This window comes from Chenopodium album, chromosome 13, assembly GCF_948465745.1.
Source record: "Chenopodium album chromosome 13, dcCheAlbu1.1, whole genome shotgun sequence".
NCBI lineage: Eukaryota > Viridiplantae > Streptophyta > Magnoliopsida > Caryophyllales > Amaranthaceae > Chenopodium > Chenopodium album.
This window is the reverse complement of record NC_137846.1, coordinates 7,736,834-7,759,856: the sequence shown is the minus strand read 5'-3', so window position 1 is coordinate 7,759,856 and position 23,023 is coordinate 7,736,834. Positions and strand designations below refer to the sequence as shown.

General features: G+C 32.4%; 1 protein-coding gene, 2 non-coding genes and 1 pseudogene across 4 annotated transcripts; 2 read left to right on the top strand and 2 right to left on the bottom strand.

Moving 5' to 3' along the window:
* The first annotated feature begins 1,415 nt into the window (after positions 1-1,415).
* Positions 1,416-1,514, top strand: LOC145577290 (small nucleolar RNA snoR69Y). Its single transcript, XR_014098739.1, has one exon. It is a non-coding gene; the product is annotated as a small nucleolar RNA snoR69Y (small nucleolar RNA).
* Positions 1,515-1,595: 81 nt separating this feature from the next.
* On the top strand, positions 1,596-1,678 carry LOC145577293 (small nucleolar RNA snoR53Y). The gene has a single exon (XR_014098742.1). It is a non-coding gene; the product is annotated as a small nucleolar RNA snoR53Y (small nucleolar RNA).
* A 3,706-nt stretch (positions 1,679-5,384) lies between these two features.
* On the bottom strand, positions 5,385-11,195 carry LOC145574489 (lipoyl synthase, chloroplastic-like; annotated as a pseudogene). Its single transcript, XR_014098083.1, has 8 exons — positions 11,079-11,195; positions 9,999-10,380; positions 9,373-9,536; positions 7,218-7,308; positions 6,944-7,101; positions 6,252-6,421; positions 5,988-6,098; positions 5,385-5,522 (listed from the first exon to the last, which is right to left on the bottom strand). The product of XR_014098083.1 is annotated as a lipoyl synthase, chloroplastic-like (transcript).
* Positions 11,196-19,791: 8,596 nt separating this feature from the next.
* LOC145574492 (F-box protein PP2-B15-like) lies at positions 19,792-22,353 on the bottom strand. Its single transcript, XM_081632297.1, has 3 exons — positions 21,931-22,353; positions 20,480-20,598; positions 19,792-20,379 (listed from the first exon to the last, which is right to left on the bottom strand). Exons 1-3 carry the CDS (start codon positions 22,195-22,197, stop codon positions 19,887-19,889), a joined length of 879 nt encoding a protein of 292 aa, XP_081488423.1. The 5' UTR covers positions 22,198-22,353; the 3' UTR covers positions 19,792-19,886.
* Positions 22,354-23,023: the final 670 nt, after the last annotated feature.

Here is a 23,023-nt window from a genome sequence, read left to right as displayed (position 1 = left end):
ATGTATCATTTTTCTTGAAAATTACTATGATATTTTACCTTATGTAGTTAGGCTTCCCTTATTCGATCTCTCTAACCCCACCCTATTGCTATTAAAAAGGTTACTAAAGGTCTCTGCTAATTGAAATTGAGTTATTGATCATCCATAATATAATCCATTTAAGGCTATAATCTTACACTCATTCACATTTTATAAAGAGTTACATCCATAATTTTCACCTTGCCTTAACAGATTCAAAATTACAAAGTCGTTGTAGATTGTATATACATATATACAGTTGTATTGTACGTAGTATATCGTAACTTCATGTTGATTTCGTAGGTCATATAGTCATATACTTGATTAAGTATCCAAGACCAAATGTCCAATAGGATGATAGATTTCATCAAGAAACTTTAATCCTACTACTCTTACTCTCCTACAACTTGGTAATGCGTTGGAGATTTGGAGAAGACTTTATCAATGATTTGTAATAGCTTAGTGAAGGAAAGTATTATTCGTAAATAATTACACTGCCTATACAACTCCAACTACACAAATAAATAGAGAAAAATACAAATAAAGATGTTAGTTCTGTCTTAAGAACTTGTTTATTAAAAGGACAATGACAATTTCATAATAAGTAGTTAGGGCAATGTGAAACCACCATTATATTGATAGTACAATATAGTGTATATATAGTGTACTTTAATTTTTGGGGTGTATTGAACAATATTGATTTATACATATTACATCGCATCAATTAATAAACAATATATGTTGCTTGCTTATCATTTGAATAGGGTATAACATACCATTATACAAAATTCATGTCATTATATACAGAGAAAACGTTATAAACAATTTGGTCATATTCGGTTTACATTAACTTTAACATCACAACCACAAATTGTATTGGTGCATGTTACAACAAGTTGTACAATAAAAAATCGTTTATTATTTTCACATATTACATTGTAATACAGTAAATACTTTTCTTTTAACTTTGAGAGTATAAGAAAATACCAATAAATACGTTTTTGAAAAATGTTTAGACAGGGAAGAAGAGAGTGCGATTTTGGTAACATCTACAAGTCTATAACAAACCAACCAATACTCAAATTGGGCTACAATTACATTGGGCTCAAATTCAGAATTTCAAAAGTCCAATACTTAAAGGGTAATGATGTAATTTCACAAAAGGGAGAGAAAGAGAGAAAAACCCTAACCCTATCACCTCTCTTCTCATCGCCTCTTCATATAAAACTCAAACCATTTCTCCTGAACAATTACAAGTTCCTTTTGTTCTATTTTCTGGAAAATCTTTTTCTTCTGTTTCTTTTTTCTCGGGTATTATTTGATTATTTCAGCAGTTTTTTATGGGATTTAATAGATTTATTTATTTTAATTATTGAATAAAAATGGGGAAATTGTTTTGCGATGATGATAAATGGTTACAATCCCAGCTCATTACGAGATTTCCTTTGTGGAGATCAAGGAATTGAAATATTTCCAACATTTATCTGAGTTTTTCATTTTTCTTTTCCAAACTTTTGTTATTTTTGTTTTCAGTCGATTTACAAATGTGATTATTTTTTAATAATTTTTGATAAATAAATCCCTGTGATGGAATATTATACCATGCTAATTCTGATCAATTCATGATCGATATTTTACTCTATGATTAGCTGAGGGTTCTTTCTATTTTTTGTTACCCAGAAAATAATCGATTTTATAGTTGAGTATAGAAAATCATCCTATTTTCTATTTTGATTTATTGAATTTCTCGTATAAGTCGATAAATTTAACTTAATACTTATTTATTTACAGCTACATAATTAATTCTGTTTACATTAATATTTAGGATTTGGACTGCAATTGTTTTGAAAAAAAGAGTAATTGTTGTTTTGGTTTTAGTGATTATTATTTGCTCGGATAATTCTGGGTATTTATAGTTTGTATAATATGGACTTTTTGAATATAAATCCAGTTATTTCTATTTTCTGTCATGTGGAACTTTTAATTAATGAAACTGATATCATTGTAAACAAATTATTAAACTGAATGCCAATTCAATTAGCAAATATGTACTCTTTATAATATGTACTCCGTATTAGAATCAGAACGAACTCAATGGTAAGAAAAAAAAAAACATTTAAAACCTTCTGGAGGAGATTCCTAATACGAGACAGCAAGAAGTAGAACGTACTTGTTATACGGATTAACAATACAAAAAATTATTGAAGTAAAGATCTAAGATTGCTTTGGAGACCATAGAAAATACGGATTAACATACAACAAACTACTTCGAATTAAACTGAATGTCAATACTCGTATCAATCTTTAACTTTGCATACTAACATATATGTGCTAAATTGCTAATTATTCGCAAATAGTTTCATAATAGAAAATCAGCAAGCAAAGCTTGAGATAATCATACATATAAATACGGCCGAAGTATTGTTATTAATGCCATATTGTCATTGTCTAACAATACAACAAATTATTACTCCGTACTATATTGCTAATTATACGCAAATAGTTTAATAATGGGAAATCAGCAAGCAAAGCTTGAGATAATCATAATTCATACATATAAATATTATCAATGCCATATTGCCATTGTCACAGTGATTTAATTACTTAATGAGCAGGAATGTTGTATCCGCCACGACCCAAGTTCTCTTCATAAGCACCTTTCTGTAGTGGTGGTGGAGTTTTCCGAGGAGGGCAGCGACGACATATCGGCCCAACTTCTACAACCGTGGTATCATTTTCTCCTACAGAGTACAATAGAATCCACTTTGGTTAGGGACAATTATAAATTTATACTCATAAATTTTTTTTTTTTTTTGACGCATAGTCGTAATTCGTAAATCGTAATTAATAAACCGTTTTCCAAAAAATAATTATGCGATTGAGATTAATGGACCAGTGGAGAAAACTAAACTCTAAATTTACGGCCCAAATGCATGAATGGCCCAAGTATGAGCGAGACCACCCAATTTTGCAAAATCATAGCTCAAAAATTCAAAATTGTGGCATGCAGTCTCAGGTGCAATATTCTATAGTTTTATTGTTATCTAGTTCCAATAAAACATTCAAGTAAGCTGCATACGCTCAATTTTCGGATGTAACTATACTTAATCTAACAAATTTTGTAATAACCAGTCTATATTAGACTATTAGTTAGAGACCCTAGAGTTGATTACATGCCAAGCTTCAAATTGTTTCATTTTAAACATCGGGTTAAGTCAGGCTAGGTCAGACAATATATAACTCACTTAGAGCCTTAGAGGTGATCAAAATGCGGGCTGGGTCGGACCTTACTAAGAAAACTTATGCTCAAACCCGTTAAAAAATGTCGGACTTATCAGGCCAGGCCGGGCTTTTTAACTAGAAAAGTTTTTTTTGGCTTGCCCAAACTCGTTCGTTTTTCAAATGAATCGGGTCGGGCTTGTGATTCGGGCCACAGTTGATCACTTCTAGACTCACTGAGCTAGGCTATCCCATATAATGGCCTGACCAATTGGGTCGAATAAAGTCGGGCTACACTTGATCAACTCTAGCGACCTAAAGATCCACGATTATGATCAAATAATGCATGTACGTGAGCCTGCGTAACAAAATTGCATGAATTTTAGTTATGGAAAGTTATAAAGATGAGGATTGTATTACCAGTGTGTTCAACAGATTTGGGATAATCTCGAGCAGAAACTACTATTGTATGGAAGACAAGAAATAGAAGGCAAAAACATAAGAGAGCTCTTGAATAAGCCATTCCACGCATTCACTGTTTACCGATAATGGCTTGGTATATTATAGAGTATAGAGATCTCACTTTTATTTATAATCTAAGAGTTACTCAAAAAAATAATAATAATAAATAAATAAATCTAGGAGTAGTAAAAAAATCCGTATAAGACAAACAAATTTTGTACAAGTTTGAAAAAAATGATATTAGTGTAACAATAAGTCAATAATTCTTTCTTTCAAAAAAAAAAAGTCAATAATCCATCTATCCCAAAAATAGTGACATTGCTTCTTCTCTTTGAATTATTATTAGTCAAAAATTTAAATCACATATATGGCTTGAAACTATGGCAGTTGAAAGCTTGAAACTTAACCTCTTTATTGTTCACATATGAGTTGTAATATATTGGAGAAGGAGGTGAAAAACTCCACGTTATAGAATAGTTTTTTGGTGTTCAGAAAGCCACAAGGGCGGGGGTGAGAATCGATTCTTCCCAAAATTTCCTGGAATCGGTAGGAAAACTCTAACCACTTGAGCTATCTCTCACTCTCCCACATAATAGAATAGTGATTCTTATAATTACTAGTTTAACCAAAATGTGACCACAAGACAAGACTTGATGCAAGCTTACAAAATATATATGGCTTTTATTAGGTGACAATGTTGAATGGCATGATAAGAATTGTTCTTTATATACACAATAATTTCAAATATATGTTTAAATTATCAAATTTAGATTGTCAATTTTCAATTGTAAACTGAATTAATGTTAAAGCTTAAAAAATACGGTTGTGATATATGGCATGGCTCAATGCTTACATCTATGCACTAATTCCATTTTCTAAATTGTTATCAATTAAAGCATCCAGATTCAACTCCTTTTTTCTGTTTGACCTACGAAGTTTTCAATATGTGTGCAACTTCCCTTCAAATGTTCATTCAACTTGCCAAACTGATCTATAAACATTAATCGACATTATCAAAAAGACCTATAAACATACTACTACTAAGACCCCTGCATAACTGCATTTCTATTATTCTGTACTTTTTTTTTTTTTTTTGAAAGCATTATTCTGTACTTAGTACATAGCAACATTAATTTATATACTAGTATTCGACTTATATTTACCCCTTTACTCATACTTTAACTATCAACGAAATCTATTATCTTTCCTTAAACAAAAGGAAACTATTATAGGGTAGGAATGTTACTTACTTAACACATAGACAGGCACCACCGGTCTTTATCCGCCAAGATCCATCAGCTTTACCATGAAATCAAGATCTAAATTGTCATCAATGAGGTAATATGAGCTGCGTGGGATAATTCAATGTATCATAACCATCAACACCTAGAAATAAATTGGATGTCGATGGAGACATTACTTTTGCCAAACCTAACTTTGCAAACGGCTTGAAACGAGTTCCCTTAATGTTTTTAAACAGTGTTATAAGTCATAGAAATGACTCGAATGAGTAAGCAGCTGATGGAGCAAGTAGATGAGCTGGCGAAATGTACCTGTTCACTTTAAATTCGAAAAGACCACTAGATTGACATTTCCGATAATAGATCAACTGGGACTAGCTAGATATGGAGTATATTAATAAATCAAATGAATTCAATAAATTTAGTGCATAGTGGTTCACACCTGCTATAAGCATGTTTTGGCCTTCTGCATGATTCCTAACTTAAACTTATGAGCTATAACTTTTTGCTCAACGTGTCTTTAGCTCTTTCTTTCACCATAGTCTGCACAAAGAGCTCTCCTGCTCGATATGATGAGCGTACCTACAAGGGAGGAAAGAAAGAAAATCAAAATTCATAAACTCCAGGAGCTGCCCCCATAACATTCATTATCAGCGTAATAATAATATTAGGCCAGATAAAAAAAAAAAAAAAAAAAAAAAAAAAAAAAAAAAAAAATTACAATTAGAAAAATGGATGGAGCATGTTTATGGTTCAATAGATAAGAGTCTACAATGACAGAATGACCAAGGAAGTAATCAAAGTGTTGTCGCTAATAGATCTCTTATATTTTATTTATTATAAATATCATCATGGAAACATGATTAATTCAAGTTTCAAAGGGCGTTCAGAAACTCCATGAGGTTGTGGAGGAACATGACTAGCTTGAACACTACTAATTTTAGCAGTCCACACAACTTAAGAACTCTTCGAACTTTCAGCAATATATGAGATAGAACTTAAAATTAAACATCGTATGATTCAAATAAAACAGGGTAATATGCTTACAAGTGGGCCACTAGCAACATAGCGAAAACCTAAAGCTTCTCCATACTCCTTCCAAAAAGCAAATTTCTCGGGAGTAACATACTCTTTAACTGTGAGGTGCAATGGTGTTGGCTGCAAGGGGAAAAAAAAAAAAAAAAGGTGAATAGCTTAAGCCCTCAAAGAACTGGATGAAGGTAAATTAGGGATAAATATAAAGTTGAACTTGGTGAGTACAAAAAATCAAAGCACAACACAAAGCCAATAAATTCGGCATAAATTTCTCACCTGTAAATATTGTCCAAGTGTCAGAATGTCAACATCAATGGCTCGAAGATCAGCCATGGCTTCCTTTAATTCATCATCTGTTTCCCCAAGCCCTAGCATGATAGAAGTTTTTGTGATCATCCTATCTTTGCTAAATTTTGCATGTTTGAGTAGACATGCTCTGTTCGTACCTGCACATCAACTAAAATCACTATAACAAGGTATATTACATATATATGTGCCTTGGACAAACATGTTGGTTTAGTGTATGACCATACCTAAAAGTTCTCTCAGAAAATCAATCAGAGCATTAAAAATTGAAGAATCACACAATACTACTTACAACACAGAAAATTCTGCTATTAGTAAACAGTAAGATTATGAGGAGCCCATAGGAGTCCAAACATGTTGGTTTAAGCTAGGTTTTTCTAAGCCATTTCTCCAAGATTCCGAGTCTCTTGGTTTGACACGTAAAAGAAAACCATGTTTGGTCTTATCACATAATCAGAAAAGACAAACTATAGTCCCTGTTCTTGCAGCAGGTCTGTTGCTAGTCAGGTTCATTTTCCAATAGCCACATCCAATAAGTTTAGAGTGGAATGATTTAAAGGCCCATGATACTACCTATACAAATTATGCAAGATATGCATTTAAAAGAGAGGCAATACCAGTATGTTGATACTAAATTGCTAACAAAGAAATAAAAAACTGACCCTGCTCGAGGATCTCTAACTATTCTCTGAAGCCGCTTGACAGTTTCAATGTTGTGAGCAAAAACATCTAATCCCGAGTGCACCAGAGTATCTACAGCCTTCAAGTCTCCCCTAAAATCAGAAGTCAAACATTCAACCATGATTTCAGGCTTGAATGTCTGCACAATCAAATGTTTCCTCATCAAGCATCTTTTCTCTCTTGGTAATTCACATGGTTATAATTTAAGAGAACTGAAGAAAGGTCCACAATAAGCTACTAAAAAGTTCCACCTACCTTCATAGCTTTGACTGTTTGAGCAAAATGGCCACTTCCACCATCAAGCAAATCATCCCGATCAACACTAGTTAGAACGATGTAATCAACACTACAATGTAAATGCCCAAAGGATATCAGTACATAGATAAAGACATTTAGAGCTCAGATATGAATATAATAAGCAAACTGAAACCAATGTTCTTAAAATGAGCCTACTCTTTACCAAAGTATAAATTTTTTCCATGAAAAAGGTTCTTAAGTGAATCAGATGTTGGCATCCTTACTCCAGACCAGCTGATCTATATTTACAGAGGGGCAATTGTCCAACAACACATCATACATCTTCCTCCTTATTTATAAACCCAAATTTGATAGGTATGAGAAACATATGTTTTACAAAAATCAAGCATCAGGCTGCATTGCTTATGAGAGATTTTCATGGAATGATCTTTGTTATGGGTAAATTTCTGTAAGTCAAAGTCAACTAATGTCAACGATGAGACCAAGCTTTGACAAGCCTCGACGACGAGAAGATAGTTTCGACGGACGAAAGGTATAGGAACTGCTTCCCTATTTCCCAGGAAGCGATAGACGTAGAAGACCGAGTCTCCCCCCCCCCCCCCCCCAGCTAGATACAGCCGTTAATGGGCTGAGTTGAAGAGGAGTCTTTGAGAAGATAACTCCGGGAATTCAGGATGTGGTTTAACACGGATTAACCCTAATCATCACCTATATAAGGGGAACGCATCATCACCAAAAGACACACTGCAACCGAGCTACTCAAATACTCTAAGCATACATTGTACTTGATTCCTTTAATATTTTTCATAGTGAAAGTTTGGTAGATCCTCATTCTACCCGCGGTTTTTACCTTCATTGGGTTTTCCGCGTCACCAATTCCTTGTGCCATTTCTTTATTTTCGCATTCACCTTCATTCACGGTTTTATTTAGTTGATCTGTAACCTAGATTTTGTTATTCAATCCCACTTAACGAAAAATTGCATAAACAATCTTACAGTGCCAATATGCTAAGAGCTCCAAGCTAAAGATGTGGTGTTTAAAAATAATAATTAGTAAAAAAAAAAAAAAAAATGAATAAAATACAGTTAAGGCACTTCTTAGAGAGATCTTCAATGGGAGATGGCAAAAAGAGAGTTTGACAAAAAGCATACAAAAATCACATACTTCTCTACATTGATGGAGCTTCTACAAGTGCATGTCAATCAGAAGAGCCCTAATTTAATGAAGATGTTGATACTCTAAATGTCATTCAAAATCCTAATATACTTTAGACATATCAACAAGTTTCCAAATCCTAAGACATCTAACCTTAATTTTATATTCTTTCATTGCTATAACTGTTAATGAGAACTAATTAAAGTTTGTTGGAATTCCTTAAACTTTATTGGTAATTTCTACTCTCAGGTTTGGATTTCCAAATAGAAAATGGACTAACTCTAAAGATAGTGAGGATTCCTTCAGGTATGTGTTATGGACTGGGTCAACACCTCAAGTCAGCCACCACTTTTGGTGTACACGAGGCGCACAAAGATGGGGCAGCAAGGGTCAAAGGTAGCAAGGAACAAAGAGCAACAAGACAAAGCTAATTAAAGAGAAATTAAGGAAAGAAAGCAACTCACTTGAGCAATGTCCATTATGATTTTTCTATTTTAGCTAATTATGTGACATGTATTATCTAAGACTTGAGTATAAGTATTGTAGTCTAGTATTAGCAGAAATCATCCAGAAAATTGAGTGAAGTTCCTTGGAGAGATTTGTGGCCTAAAGTCACTAAGAGACTCATAGCCTAAAGTTATGCTTATCCTCTTTAATCTGTAATTCGGTTTACTAATCAATTAAAGTACTCAAGCTTTCTCCTTAATTGTGCTTAAATTAGTATTACTCGAGTGTGCAAAATCCGGTACATAACAGTATGCATTACAAGGCTTTAAATTTTGCCTTTTGTAAGCCCTATATTGTTAAGGGCCAAGGAACACTTTTTTTGGTGAAACATTTACCTTCAAATCATAATAATTAATAAATGAAACAATAACATTTTTTAGTGCTTACATATACCAAAAGGCACGATGTAATGCAAAAAGAAAGTAAGGGGACAGGAATTGAATAAAATAATGAGAAAATTACCACACAAAAAAAGTGTATTATACATACCCCCAACTTACAACAGCGGAAGCAGTATTCTCTGGTTCCATTGGATCAGGTGGCCCAGGGTTTCTGCTCGTTTTAACAGCACAAAATCTACAACCACGAGTGCAGGTATCACCAAGAACCATGATCGTGGCAGTTGCAATTCCATCCCCACCTCCTTTGCAACACTGTAATGTAAATTTCAGATAGATGGTAAATGATCCTAATACTTCATGTGCTAATATTCTAATAAACACTTGGAGAAATTTAAAGACTATACTTCTAACTACACTTATCATTCTCTAAGCAACATTATTTCCCAATTTTAGAAAGTAAAGTCTGGTAGGATTAGTTTTTAAATTAGTTCTTAGTATGCCATGAATATATAAATAATTAAATGCAACAACAAACAATTTGGCATGATGCAGCAATATCCTACAGTACTTGGACTCTTCATTTTAACTTAAGAACCCATGTCGGATCCTCCAGATATGGGCAGGAGCAGGACACTTCAACCCTTTATTTTCAGCCAAAATAATGAAAAATTTTCAAATAGCAAACACTTGGATATGTTACCTGAGCCAAACTCTCCTTTCCCAAAATTAGCATACAGTCACAGATAATCATCGAAAAAGTAACAAAAAAACTACCTCTCCAATGTTGGGGCACTGGGCTTCCTCACAAACAGTGTGGAGATTTAAGCGAGAAAGAGACTATTTCACCTCCTCGAATTTCTTCCCCTGAGGAGCTTTCTGCCTCAACCAATTTGGTTTCGATACATTTGGGTCTCTCCCTGTGTAGGGTCCCATTCCTCCTGGATAAGGACCCAATTTCAACTTTGTCGTCTCCTCAGATTCCGGCAAGTCAGCACTTATGGCCATTCCAGATGAATTACTCAGCTTCGAGGTGACTTTGCACCTAATGTTAGATGGTTTGTAACAGGCCCATCCCTGAGCTAGGCCAGGAGGGGCGACTGCCCTCAGCCTAGAGAGAAAATGTCTAATTTCTAGTTCCATCACAACATTAATGATTCTGCGACACATTAGCAACCAAATATGATTCAATTATCAAATTAAGCTCAAAAAATCACATACTGAGTAATAAATTTTAGGAATAAAATGTCTAATTTCTAGTTACATCACAACATTAATTAGTTTTGCAACACATTAGCAACCAAATATGATTCACTTATCAAAAAAAAAAAAAAAAAAATCACTTTATAAATTTTAGGAATAAAATGTCTAATTTCTAGTTACATCACAACATTAATTAGTTCTGCAACACATTATCAACCAAGTATGATTCAATTATCAAATTATGCTCGAAAAATCACATAATAATTATAGGGATAAAATGTCTAATTTATAGTTGCATCACAACATTAACTAGTTCTGCAACACATTATCAACCAAATATGATTCAATTATCAAATTATGTTCGAAAAATCACATAATAATTTTAGGTATAAAATGTCTAATTTCTAACATTAATCAGTTCTACAACACATTAGCATCCAAATATGATTCAAGTATCAGAAAAATCATATAAGATAAAATGTGTAATTTCATAACAACATTAACGAGTTCTGCAACACATTAGCAACCAAATATTTTTCAATTATCAAATTACGGTCGAAATATCACATAATTTCTACCCTAGGCGTGTAATTATTACATTACACTACATTACAGAAAAAAGATTGGTTAAAACATGTAATAGCTCGTCATTACCTTAGTGAATTGAAATAATGAGTGTTGCCGAAAGCTTCAGATGATGAAGGTGCTGAGTTTTGCTGGAGGAAGGCGGTAATTATGGATGTGTAGTATCCAGTGAATGCGTCAAATGAAATGAAAATATGTTAAGTTGGTTTTAAAGTTTATTGAAATATTTGTCAAAAAAAAAAAATAAGTTTATTAAAATAGGGGGTTTTAATAATTTATAAAGCTTATATATTTATTTAATTAAGATAATGTTATTAATATTTCTTAGAATTGATTTTGGTGTATTTGTTATTTATAGGAAGAGTTTTGATTGCTTAGGACTTGTAGTTCAAGTTAGAGGTGTCAAAATCGAACCGACCCGAAAAAAGTTATCCGTTTCGAACTGTAACCGATCCGATTTGATCCGAGAAATTCAAGACCCAAACCCGATCTGTAACCGAACTGAACTCAACCCGAATCCGAATTCGACCCGATCTGAACTTAACCCGGCACCGATTTGATCCGACTTGAACTCAAACCGAATCCGGTTTGACCCGATCTGAACTCTAATCGAACCGATTTGATCCGACCCGAGATCAATCTGATCCGAAATTGACCCGGCAAATAACCGATCTAATCCGATCTGTTTTGACCCGAACTGATATTAACCCGACCCGATTTTAACTCGATTTGATTTTTACCCGATCCGAATTTAACCAGGCCATAATTAATTTTTGACCTTTTTAATCAAGTTCTTATACTGCTCTATTATTATTAATAATTTTACGTTTTTTATTACAAAGAAATAATCCGAAGTAACAAGTTTATTTCATGTATATACCAATTACATAAAATTATTTTCTAAGCTTTATATTCATCTCATCTAAAATTTGCTACAAATAGTTTGTAATACTTGAACATCAAAACCTCTTCTTTTAACTCGATAAAATATACTCCGTATGATATATGAATGACTTGATATTGACCCAATAATAAGGTAAAAACTCAATAATAACTCTAGTTTAAAAATAACCTTATTTAAATATGAATTGGGTCAACTCGATTAAAATCCAGCCAAACACAAAAAGGAATTGAATTGAAATTGACCAATTTAATGAATCAACGGATCAACCTTATCTTAATCAAACCGAACTTAACCGAACCGAAATCATCCGAACCGAAATCAACCCGACCCAAATTCATCTGACTCGAAATTAACCTGGTTAAACCCGTTTTGAACCCGATCCGAATTTATCCAAACCGAACATGAACCGATCTGGAGTTGATCCGACCCATATCCGACCCGGACTCGATAGACCATGACCCGAATTTGACCCGATCCGAATTATAAGAATAATTTTGACCCGAACATATCCGACCCGAATAGACCCGACCCAAACTCCATCCGGTTATCCGAATTGACACCTCTAGTTCAAGGTATGTGGACACATAATCTCATCACTTTAGGCAGAATTCAGTTAGGTTAAAAGTTAGTCATAATCGCAGAAAATTTTACTGTATTTACAGAGCCTTTTTTGTATTCAATTCGAATGTACAGTTATTTTAGTACCATGTTAGGCTTGAGAAATTTATGTGTGGAGCATATTAGGGTCCGTGAAAAACCTAAATTAATTTATGTACGACTTGATTTACGAAGTATATGAGAATTATGTTTATATGATCTAAGAGAATTTGTCAGAAAAAACCTTTTAAAAGCGCCATAGGAAACTCATTTTCTTAATTATCCTCTAATTAACTTAGGGCATGTTCATATTTACTGAACTGAGCTGAACTGAACTGATTGAAGCTGAACTGAACTGATTGAAGCTGAACTGAACTGAACTGAACTGATTGGAACTGAACTGAACTGAACTGAACTGAACTGAACTGAATTGAGCTGAAATGAATATTTTATGTGAGAGGGAAATTAAGAGCTAAACTGAACTGAACTGATTGGAACTGAACTAAACTGAACTGATTGGAGCTGAACTGAACTGAACTGAACTGAAATTAAGTAAATGTGAACAGGCCTTTAATCAATAACTATTTACTAAAAGACATATCAGCAATGACACGTGTCTTTTCTTGGTGTGTCCTTAGTAATCTTTCTTTTCTTTCTTTTTTTTTTTTTTTTTTTGAAAAATTTCAATTATAGTATCAAACTATCAATTATCAATAACTATATACTAAAAGACACATCAGCAATAACACGTGTCATCTACTGGTGTATCCTTAGGGTTTTTTTAATTTTTTTTTTTTTTTTGAAAAATTTCAATTATAGTATAAAATTTGTTATAAACAAAAAGTATAAAATCTTATACAATTTTTTTTTTAAAATATGTTAATAACAAATATAATACTTTAAATAAAAAATATTTTATATACCTTTCCACACAAACATTTATAACTATTATAGAAAACATAATTTCGATATATGTTAACTTACTTTAAGAAAGTATTCAAACTTTTTCCCTAATAAAAATAGTTGTTTAATCATTGATTAGAATTTACATCAAAGTTGTGTGTATATTAATTATTTTTTTAAAAAATTTTATAAAATAATTAATTATATTGGACGTTGATATTAATTTTTAAAAATTACCGTGCATGGCACGGGATTAAACTAGTTAGACTCTAATTTTCTCCCATTTCTTCCAAGTTACCTCTAACCCACCCAATTATTTAATATTTAATTTAGGGGTAGTGGTTTACAGCTAAGGTAGACGGCTGCAACGTAGGGGAAGGGGTCTGGCTGCCGGTGAAGAGGTTTCGCCTATCTCCTCCAACTTTCCCCCTTAAACCACCACCTCAACACCCTAAAACCCCAAAATCAAAACCCTAGATTTTGATTTTAGGGATTTTAAATTTGGGGTTTTGGTGTGATGGTTCAGGGGATGGAGATGGCAGCGAGGGTTCGTCGGCGTAGGGAGGGGAGGGTTTTTCGAGGGAGAGAGGAGGGGGTTGGCTGCAGTGGTTGCGGTTAGGTTATGGTGGGTGGTCTTTTTTTTTATAATTAATCAAATAATTATTTTAAAATTTAATTAATTAAAAAGAAAACCAATAAGATGTTGCCACGTGACATAAGTAGCCTTAATGACTTATGGAGTTAACTGTCGTTAGTCATTAAGGGCATTTGGTGACAATTTTTTGAAACTCAAGAGTACTTGGTGAATTTACTTTTTTTTTTTGGACTTATGGTGAATAAAAAATAACTCATGGGTATATGGTGAAAAATCCGTAAAATGAATTAGACTTAGTAAGATTTTATTTATTAAAGTTTACTTTAATTCATCCTGACTTGGTTTTTTTTACGAGTTTTAATTAATTGTTTTTAAGTTCTTTTAATTAGTGTACATACTCAGTATTCGTTGACTTGTTGTATTTATTTGTTTTGTCATATTTTTTTCTTCCATGGCATTGTGTCGATTCAATTCGCAATTTTGTTTATGGGGAGCAGGTGACATCAATTAGGCCAGGTGATTATATGATGAGATGTGTCAAAGGATGGCATGGGAATTACGTGAGAGTTGAGAGTATATATCTTGCTTATACTCTTTTTTTTTTTTTTTTTTTTTTTTTTTTGAAGAAATATATCTTGCTTATATGAATAAGTGTTATGTTAGTTTTATTTGAACAATGTTGTCGAACTACTTTCTTGGATTATTATTTAATAACTAGGTTAGAACCCGTGCGATGCACGATTTATATAAAACCTATTTTTAATTTGTACATTTTAAAAATAAATCGCTATTATACATAAATATAAATAAAAATTACGTATATTTTGTAATTTTAAAATTTTTTATTTTCATCAAAATTATGATGTAAAATATGTTCAACGTTGTCTAATTTGTAGTTTAATGTAGGAGGTCATTTATTAGTGTGCTATTTAAAATTGTTTCAATTTCCTACGATAAATTGATAGGTTTAAGTTGTAATGTAGAAACTTCCAATATTTAAATTTCAAAAATGTTAAATATGATAACTCTACAACCAAAAAAAAAAAAAAAATCATTGCATTTAGGCGGGAAATTTTTTTATTGAGAAAGCGACACGTGGACAATATTGACGTCAGCAATTTCTGTTTTAGTAATAGTCTTCCGCTATCATATGTTGATAATTGTCTTAATATTCAATCAGACAATCAATATAATTGGTTGGATATGGCGTTAATGCCCTATTGGTTCTCAATTTATGATGCCATGCTACAAACTAAGTATTTTATACGTTTTTTTTACCATATACCCCCGAGTTTTTTGTTTATTCACCATATACCCCTTGACTTTTTTAAATACACCATATAACCATGAGTTATTACTAAAATGTATCATACATCCTTAATAACAACAAGATGAGTGGAGTTTGATTTATTATGCCACGAAATCACCCTAGAACCCTTCCTCTACCATCGAAATCATCCCTTCTCTTCCCTAACCCCTGAAACCACACCAAATATCCAGAATCATATCCGTATGATTGGTTTTTGGGGGTGGGGAAAGGAGATCTAGGGTGGTTTATTTTGTGGGTAGGGGAAGGAAAGGTAGTTGGTTTCAAGGGTGGGGGAAAGAGTCTGGGGTGGTTTCAAGTAAGGGTGTGCAAAAACCCGTAACCGTTAACCGATATAACCGACACATTTAATAGGTTAATTAACTGTACCGTCAAAAATAAACGGTTACGGTTAACCGAACCGTTAAATGTAGCGGTTACGGTTACGGTTACTGTTTTGAGTTAACGATGGTTAACCGTTAAGATAAAAAATAATATTTTTATTTACTTTTTTTGAGAAAAAACAAAATATATTTTTTTTTGAGGCAAAGAAAAAACAAAATATATAGTTATATAAGTTAATGCTAAACAATCTTTATCCTCTTGTATCCAACTAGTTGGAATTTATTATGTTTATATTAAATTATATATTAAAGTTAGAACTATTATTGGAAGAGCAAAAAAGTATTGATTTACAATTTAATTAATGGTTAGCGGTTAACCGGTAACTGTACCATTAAGAATTGGTTAACCGTTATGGTTAACCGTTCCTTAACGGTACGGTTACGGTTCGTGTTTTTTAGTAACCGTTATAACGGTTAACCGTACAGTTAAGGCTTAACGGTACGGTTAATCTAATGTGAACAACCCTAGTTTCAAGGCATAATTAACTCTAAAAACTGAGAGAGCTAACATTTGCGAGTCGCTAAGGATATTTGGTGCAATTTTGAGAAAACACGGAGATACATGGTGTATTTAAAAAAGGTCAAGGGAATATAGTGAATAAACAAAAAACTTCAAGAGTATATGACGAAAACACCGTATTTTATATAAGAGAAAATTGTTAGGGTGTTATATATAGGATATCATCTCTATATGTAACACCCTGCTAATAATTCTCTTTTAGTTGATTATCTTTTAGTTGAGGACCCTCTTCAAGTCTTCATCATGGCCAGACCAGGTTCTCCATCATATTGGACCTGGAACCTCAGTGGGAATAATTTTATGTGCCCCCAGTAAATCTTAGCAAACCAAGCTCTTCATCATCATTAGTCTCAATTCAACGTACATAATTACTAGTAACGTACATTTTTACAAAATTTACAGAAACGTACAACAATAGAAAGCTCCCTAATGATTTACATCATGCTTCACTTTTGATTGCTGCAATTTTTTGTATGTACCATAAACCTAGACGTATTCATAAGATGGTTTGCAAAGGTAGGGAAAAAACAAAAAAAAAAAAAAAAAAAAAAAAAAAAAAAAAAAACTAGTAATATGTACTCCATACTATCTATGCAACCTTAAGAATTTGATGTTGGTTAGGATCGATAGTGATCACCTGGCTACACATGGTCTGACCACCCTTGTAGAGGCAAGCAACCGTAACATTACTAACATGGTCGATGTAGTTGCCTTGTCCATCACGAGGTCCGTCTTGTGGCGAAGGCCGTAGCCTCCACAACCCGTGCCCCTTTCTTCCTTGGCTCGCCGGTGCTGGCATTCCCAACTAATAACGCTAACTCTTTAGCTCTTTAATTTGTACGTGTTTTCTTACAAAGTGCCAAGATATACCAAGGTTTAGAGCCTTTTACTCCTTTTATAGTAGGTGAAGATTATTCCATGGACTAGACTAGACTAGAATAGACTTGCTTGATTCTTACAAAAGTATAAATAAGATATGCTAATAATTTTAGATTCCAGAAAATGAAATTAGATAATTATTATGAAGTTGCTAATATTGATTTATCTTGATTTGAACTACTCACTCCCTTACTTTTTGCAAATTCGTAATATGCTCCTAAGATTACCCAAATCAACACTTTTGTTCATTACATTGTTGAGTGTTTATTAAAGATGACATGTGGATATCATCCATTGACGTAATGGTGTAGGCGTAAGAGCATCATATCATTGATTTTATTTTTTATCTAGATATTTTCATGTAGCACCAAGTTAATCTTAATATGTTTTATAATGTGCCATGCATCATTATTGTATCCCGTGTCCGGGGCCAAGAAAAAAAATCTTGGAATAAGATAGAGTTTTTTCAATGGGATCAAAGTGCAACACTATAACTTATAACAATAAAAGAGTATCCATAAAGGGATTCCAAATTCTGAATGAAAGAATTTTGATGGCTCCTTAATCTTCCTTTCATGGCCAATTCACTCCCGAAGGGCTACTAAAGCTTACTCAAGTTGTAAAATTTTGTTGCTACTTTGGACCAATTGTCAATTTAAGTATCTTTTTTCTCTAGAACTCTTTGCTTAAATTTTACCTAGTAGTCCATTAGATATTGGAGAATATATTCTTGTACATCGACTTGTGACTTTAGGCTGGATAAACACGTATGTTATAGCATATGTTCTCCTAATGTCTTAATCAACTACAAGTTTACAAACGATTAGTACAGTTTATTTACCAACCTTGGATTGTCTATAATATTGAATTGCCACATCTTGGAGATATGATTGGTTGGTTGATTATTGTTATTGATAGAGTATAAAACAAATTATATTCTTTATATCACGCCCCCTCATACAAGAGACCTTTGTGATGTCATGTTAGTTTCGATACCATGTTAATGGACCAAGTCAACCAAAAGTTTAAACTGATGGTTGAAATCCATGTATATGTTTATACTCTATCAGTTTTATCCTCACAAATACTACGAATTATTTATATTATTAGAGACTGTTTTACAAATAAATAAAATAAAAATGTTCAATGCCTATAAAGTCTCGTTCACTTCATCTTAAAAAAATATTTAGTAAGAATAATTTTAATTCAGCATAAATATAGTGCAAATCTCTCGCCTCTCCTCATCCCTTCTAGGGGTTTTCCAAAATCTTGGTCGTTTAGGTCGGAAAATTAGACTATTTCCGGCCCTTTTTCCTAAATTTTCTTTAGTTTTGCAATTTAGGTTTCAATAAATCTACACAAGTAGGTGTAGATACGTCCGTCTCCCTATAGTGGAGTCACTAGTTTTTGTTGGTTTAGTTGTTTGTTTATTTTTAGGGTTTGTTTGTGTGTTAGGATTTATCAAAAAGGTAATAATCTTTTGCCTTATTGTCAGTTTTTTGGTAAAGATTTGTTCGGCATCGCAACGGTTGTCAAGTTTTCAAATGCGTTCAAGCAAATCAGATGAAAATCATCCTTATGGCTACAACAAGTCGTTAGACCGTCTCTCCGAAAAGGCTGTATATTCCAGCGATGTGTGCGAGAGATGTACCACAGTGCAAGATTTTTTCAACGATCATAGCTTTGATGAAGGAAACCCTAATTTGATTTAATTTTATGTATTTGTTAATGTAGTTTTCATTTGTAGATGTCGGATGGCTTTTTATTAATGAATTGATTTGTTTCAAAAAAAAAAATTCAGCATAAATAATTTCATTTCAGTTAAAATTAGTAACTTTATAAAAGAATTATAATAGAGAATCTATTTATAAAAAAATAAAAATTAAAAAAAAAACAGAAAAACATAATTTTAGTTAAACAAAATTAATTTCAATTTAGTAAATATAGAGTAATATTTAGTAAAAATAGGGTGATTTGAACGTGACCTAATGTATTCACATTCAATAAAGGCCAAAGGGCAATCTTGAGATGAGACAAATTATTAAATGAATAATGAATTTGGAATCGGTAGAGGAGTAGGTTAAGATGCTTAGCTTTTCGTAAAGATTTGGTACCAACATTACAACTTTTCTAAAATGCATCAAGGCCTTCAAGGCCTAATACGATTATTCTTGATCATGTCGATTTATTATTATCGAAAGCGTTAGTATAGATCGAAACTATTGAACAACGCTTTGTTTACAGAAAAACACTTGAATGGAATAAAAAAAAAATCCTATAAAGGCGAATATGATCTAGCTAATTACTGCAAATTTAATTATACTATGAATATTTCCTGCTGCATGCTAGTAGAGAATGAAGGGAACTAAGAGAATCACAAGTCAATGCTCGAGAGTAAATGGAGAAGGTAAAGGAATCCACTACTCCTAAGCAACTGTAGGATAGTGGAGTTTGAAATTGTGATATCAAAGTCACAAAATGAGTTACTCACCACCTTCAATCATCCACCAAGCATGCTTGGTTATCTGTAACTAGTTATATGTATACTTTTTTTTTTAAAGAACTAGTTATATGTATACTTTGTATCTAATTAAATCTCTCATAACCTACATGTATGAGATGTTCTAATTACGAAAAGTATTAACACCTTATTTTTTACATGCTGCTAGTAGAATGTTACTAAAAATTCATAAAATCATTAACTTCTTTTATAGATTGTACAAAAAATTCTAATAGCTTCAAGAAAAAAAATTGACACCTACCTATAGACTATAGTAAAGGCCTTATTTCAATCCCTTCGACAATAAGGCCACCCATCAAATGATGCCCTTTAATCTCCTTTATACTCATCTTGACAACCTTACCATCTCTACAATAGTCACCAGAATCACCATAAAAGAAGTGTCCTAACTCGATTTCCATCCATCCATCACCGCGTGCACCTGGAAGTTTTAAATTACTTTCCTCCAACCCATGATTCACCCTTGATGCAAGAATTTCCGTTCGATTATAGTATATTAACCATTGCATTTGATGCTTCTTTCCTTCATCTTGGCAAAGATACACAGTATTATGGCTCACCACATCACTAGCCACTTCGATTGATACTTCCATAGGCATTATTTCCAACCCATATGCACGTTTAGACACTTTGAAAATTAGATATGCTCCGTAAGTTGTGTTTGGTGATAGCATATTAAGTTTCAAATAGCCTTGGATATCTAACCATGATGTGGTTCTTAGTTCCGCACTTTCCTTGAACCTGAAATTAAGAAAACACATACGCAAAATATGAGATTAAATCTCGTTTACAACTTTATTTCATTTAACCTTGTGACGAGAATGGACTGGAGATAATAAACCTTGATTGAGGAGTGTGCTTCCAGGCCCAATAAATTGGGTCATCAGCCCATGCAATTGACAGATCTCTTGCTGCCAATACGTAAGATTTGAGTCCAGTAATCTTGTCTAAATTAAAAATCTGCATGGCATCTTGTCATGTTAGCTAGACATATATTACAAAAAACAATAATTTACTTTTGGTTAAAATTAATTTGATTTGACAAATCTTTTTACTAGTATATAAACTGATAAGATTATTGACGTTCACATGCATTAGTGCTTGACAAACCATTTACAACTGCCTAAATATTATAATCACGAAAGTGTCATAGATTATGATTGATAACTAATTATATGAATATATATGACAATATGGCAAATTTTCAGAAGCATATAGGATTATAGGGTATATGTAAAAATAGATTTATAGTAACAAACAAACATGAAGGCTTTATTCTCTTCCCTTTATTCACTTTTTTCAGATAACTCATATCAGATAAAAGGACTAAACAAATAAATTGGGCTAAAATAAAGGCTTTAAGAAGTTCAAAACCATTAAGATAAGTGAATTTTGAATGAAAATAACATTAACATACTTTTATTTAAAATAAATGAAGCACATTAATTTAACAATATGGCCATTAAAAAAAAAAAAAAAAAAAAAAAAACAACATTATGCGCCATATGCACCGGCCACTTCTGCTTGTCCACAAATAGGCTGACTATATCTCTTTGGTTATTTAATGGTAAGGAGAAGGCCCAACTTAACAGGAGTGATTTTAGAGAAATTCGGACTAAAATAAGCTTGGTGAAATTCGACCCTTGACCTCATGCCTAAAAGTTGAAAAACTAGCCAATTAGTCTAGTCTCTTATCTCATCCATTCTATATTGTACTTGAGATAAACAGAAAATATATATTCCTATAATATTATACTTCATTCGTTCTTTCTTACTTGATCTAGTTTGGCTTTTACACTATTCACAAATATACCTTTGACTTTCTTTTTGTGATTACGGAGTACAAAAGAAAAAAAATATATATATATATATATATATATATATATATATATATATATATATATATATATAATCTTGTCATCTGGGATTTGTTTAGATCATCTCAAAAATCCTATCATATTATCTAATTGCTATACTTTTACTTATAACGAATTGAAGATATTGATGATTAAACTTATACATTAGCAAGTGTAATAAACAGATGTAGTATAAAATCCATCATATAAAGGTATATCTGGCTCTAAATGAGCAACTTATATTATGAGTAAAAAAACAAGTAAACCGAGAATAATCATGTACTATACTTACTTCATTTATCATGTATATGATGTATGCACCTAAATAGGCTAAATTAAGGCACATTTTAGCCATTGAGTGTATTTAAAATAGACACTCAAAGGTAGGTAGGGTTAATTAGTAAGATATGGATAAGGTAATTGTTGCTTAACTGACCTTGTTACCACCATCTATGAGAAGAGAGTTGCAAAGCAAGAAGAACAAATCTTTCTTTGAATCCCACTTAAGCAATTCCGGACCAGCCCTTGAAACTATCTCATGGTAATCTGATGGTAGGAAGCTCTCCCATACACAATCCAACTGAGCAGCTGACCGGAGCTCAGAACACACCGCCGCAGACCGGCAAACATCCCATGGAGAGGAAAAGGAAAGAATTGTAGAGACACAATCTTCAGGCAGCTCATTTAAGCTCATCATCTTCATATGTTACACAATCTATTATATCCAAAACTATGAATTATATACAAAATAATGTAGCTATATACTATAGTTTAATTTGTGCATTATTCAATCTATGTGTGCCTAAGCTATTTGATTCAAATAAATCTGCTTGCCTTAGCTTGTTTAAGACAAGCTGATTTTATTTTTTTAATTTTTTTTTAGTTTTCTCCATGTGCATAAAATGTTAAGTGGGGTAGTTTGATAGAAACTTGAGTGGCCAACTTGCATCATGCAGCTAGTTTTGATGATAAATATGCATGGAGTATAAAAGTACTGTACAACGTAAATAATACGATTACGAAGTTTTCCTCTAGCTACACATCGACCCTTATTGATTTATTATGACACATGCGTACGTACAAACGCATAAAGTTATTGACTTTTGTTTTAGGTGATCATACACAGATAAATTATATTAGTACCAGATTATCAATTAGACAGCAAAGTGTTGATTCACTTGGTAAACCTTTTACCTTAGATCTTCAAAATACGTTATTTTTTCAAAAAAAAAAAAAAAAATTAGAGTTTAATTATTAAAGGAGTATTTAGTTAACCTTTATGTATTTTCCTCTCCCTAATAATAATAATAACAACAAATTGATTGGAAAATAAAGAAATTAAATATGGATAAATACAAATTAATCACTCAGATACACAAAATTTGTTTATCACATGGCAATTTCATAAATAAATCAACAATATTTTTAATAAAAATGGGTCCCACAATATTGATGATTGGATAAAATTATTGATTTATTTACCAAAATGTCATGTGATAAACATATTTTGTTTCCCAGAAATTAACTGG

Bases quoted from the DNA above. Each gene is read 5' to 3' on its own strand.
- LOC145574492 (XM_081632297.1), bottom strand. From the start codon at position 22,197: ATGAAGATGATGAGCTTAAATGAGCTGCCTGAAGATTGTGTCTCTACA. The intron at 20,599-21,930 runs GTCAGTTAAGCA...GATGCCATGCAG, and splicing joins TCATAGATGGTGGTAACAAG to ATTTTTAATTTAGACAAGAT. The intron at 20,380-20,479 runs GTTTATTATCTC...TCTTAATTTCAG, and splicing joins AAGCACACTCCTCAATCAAG to GTTCAAGGAAAGTGCGGAAC.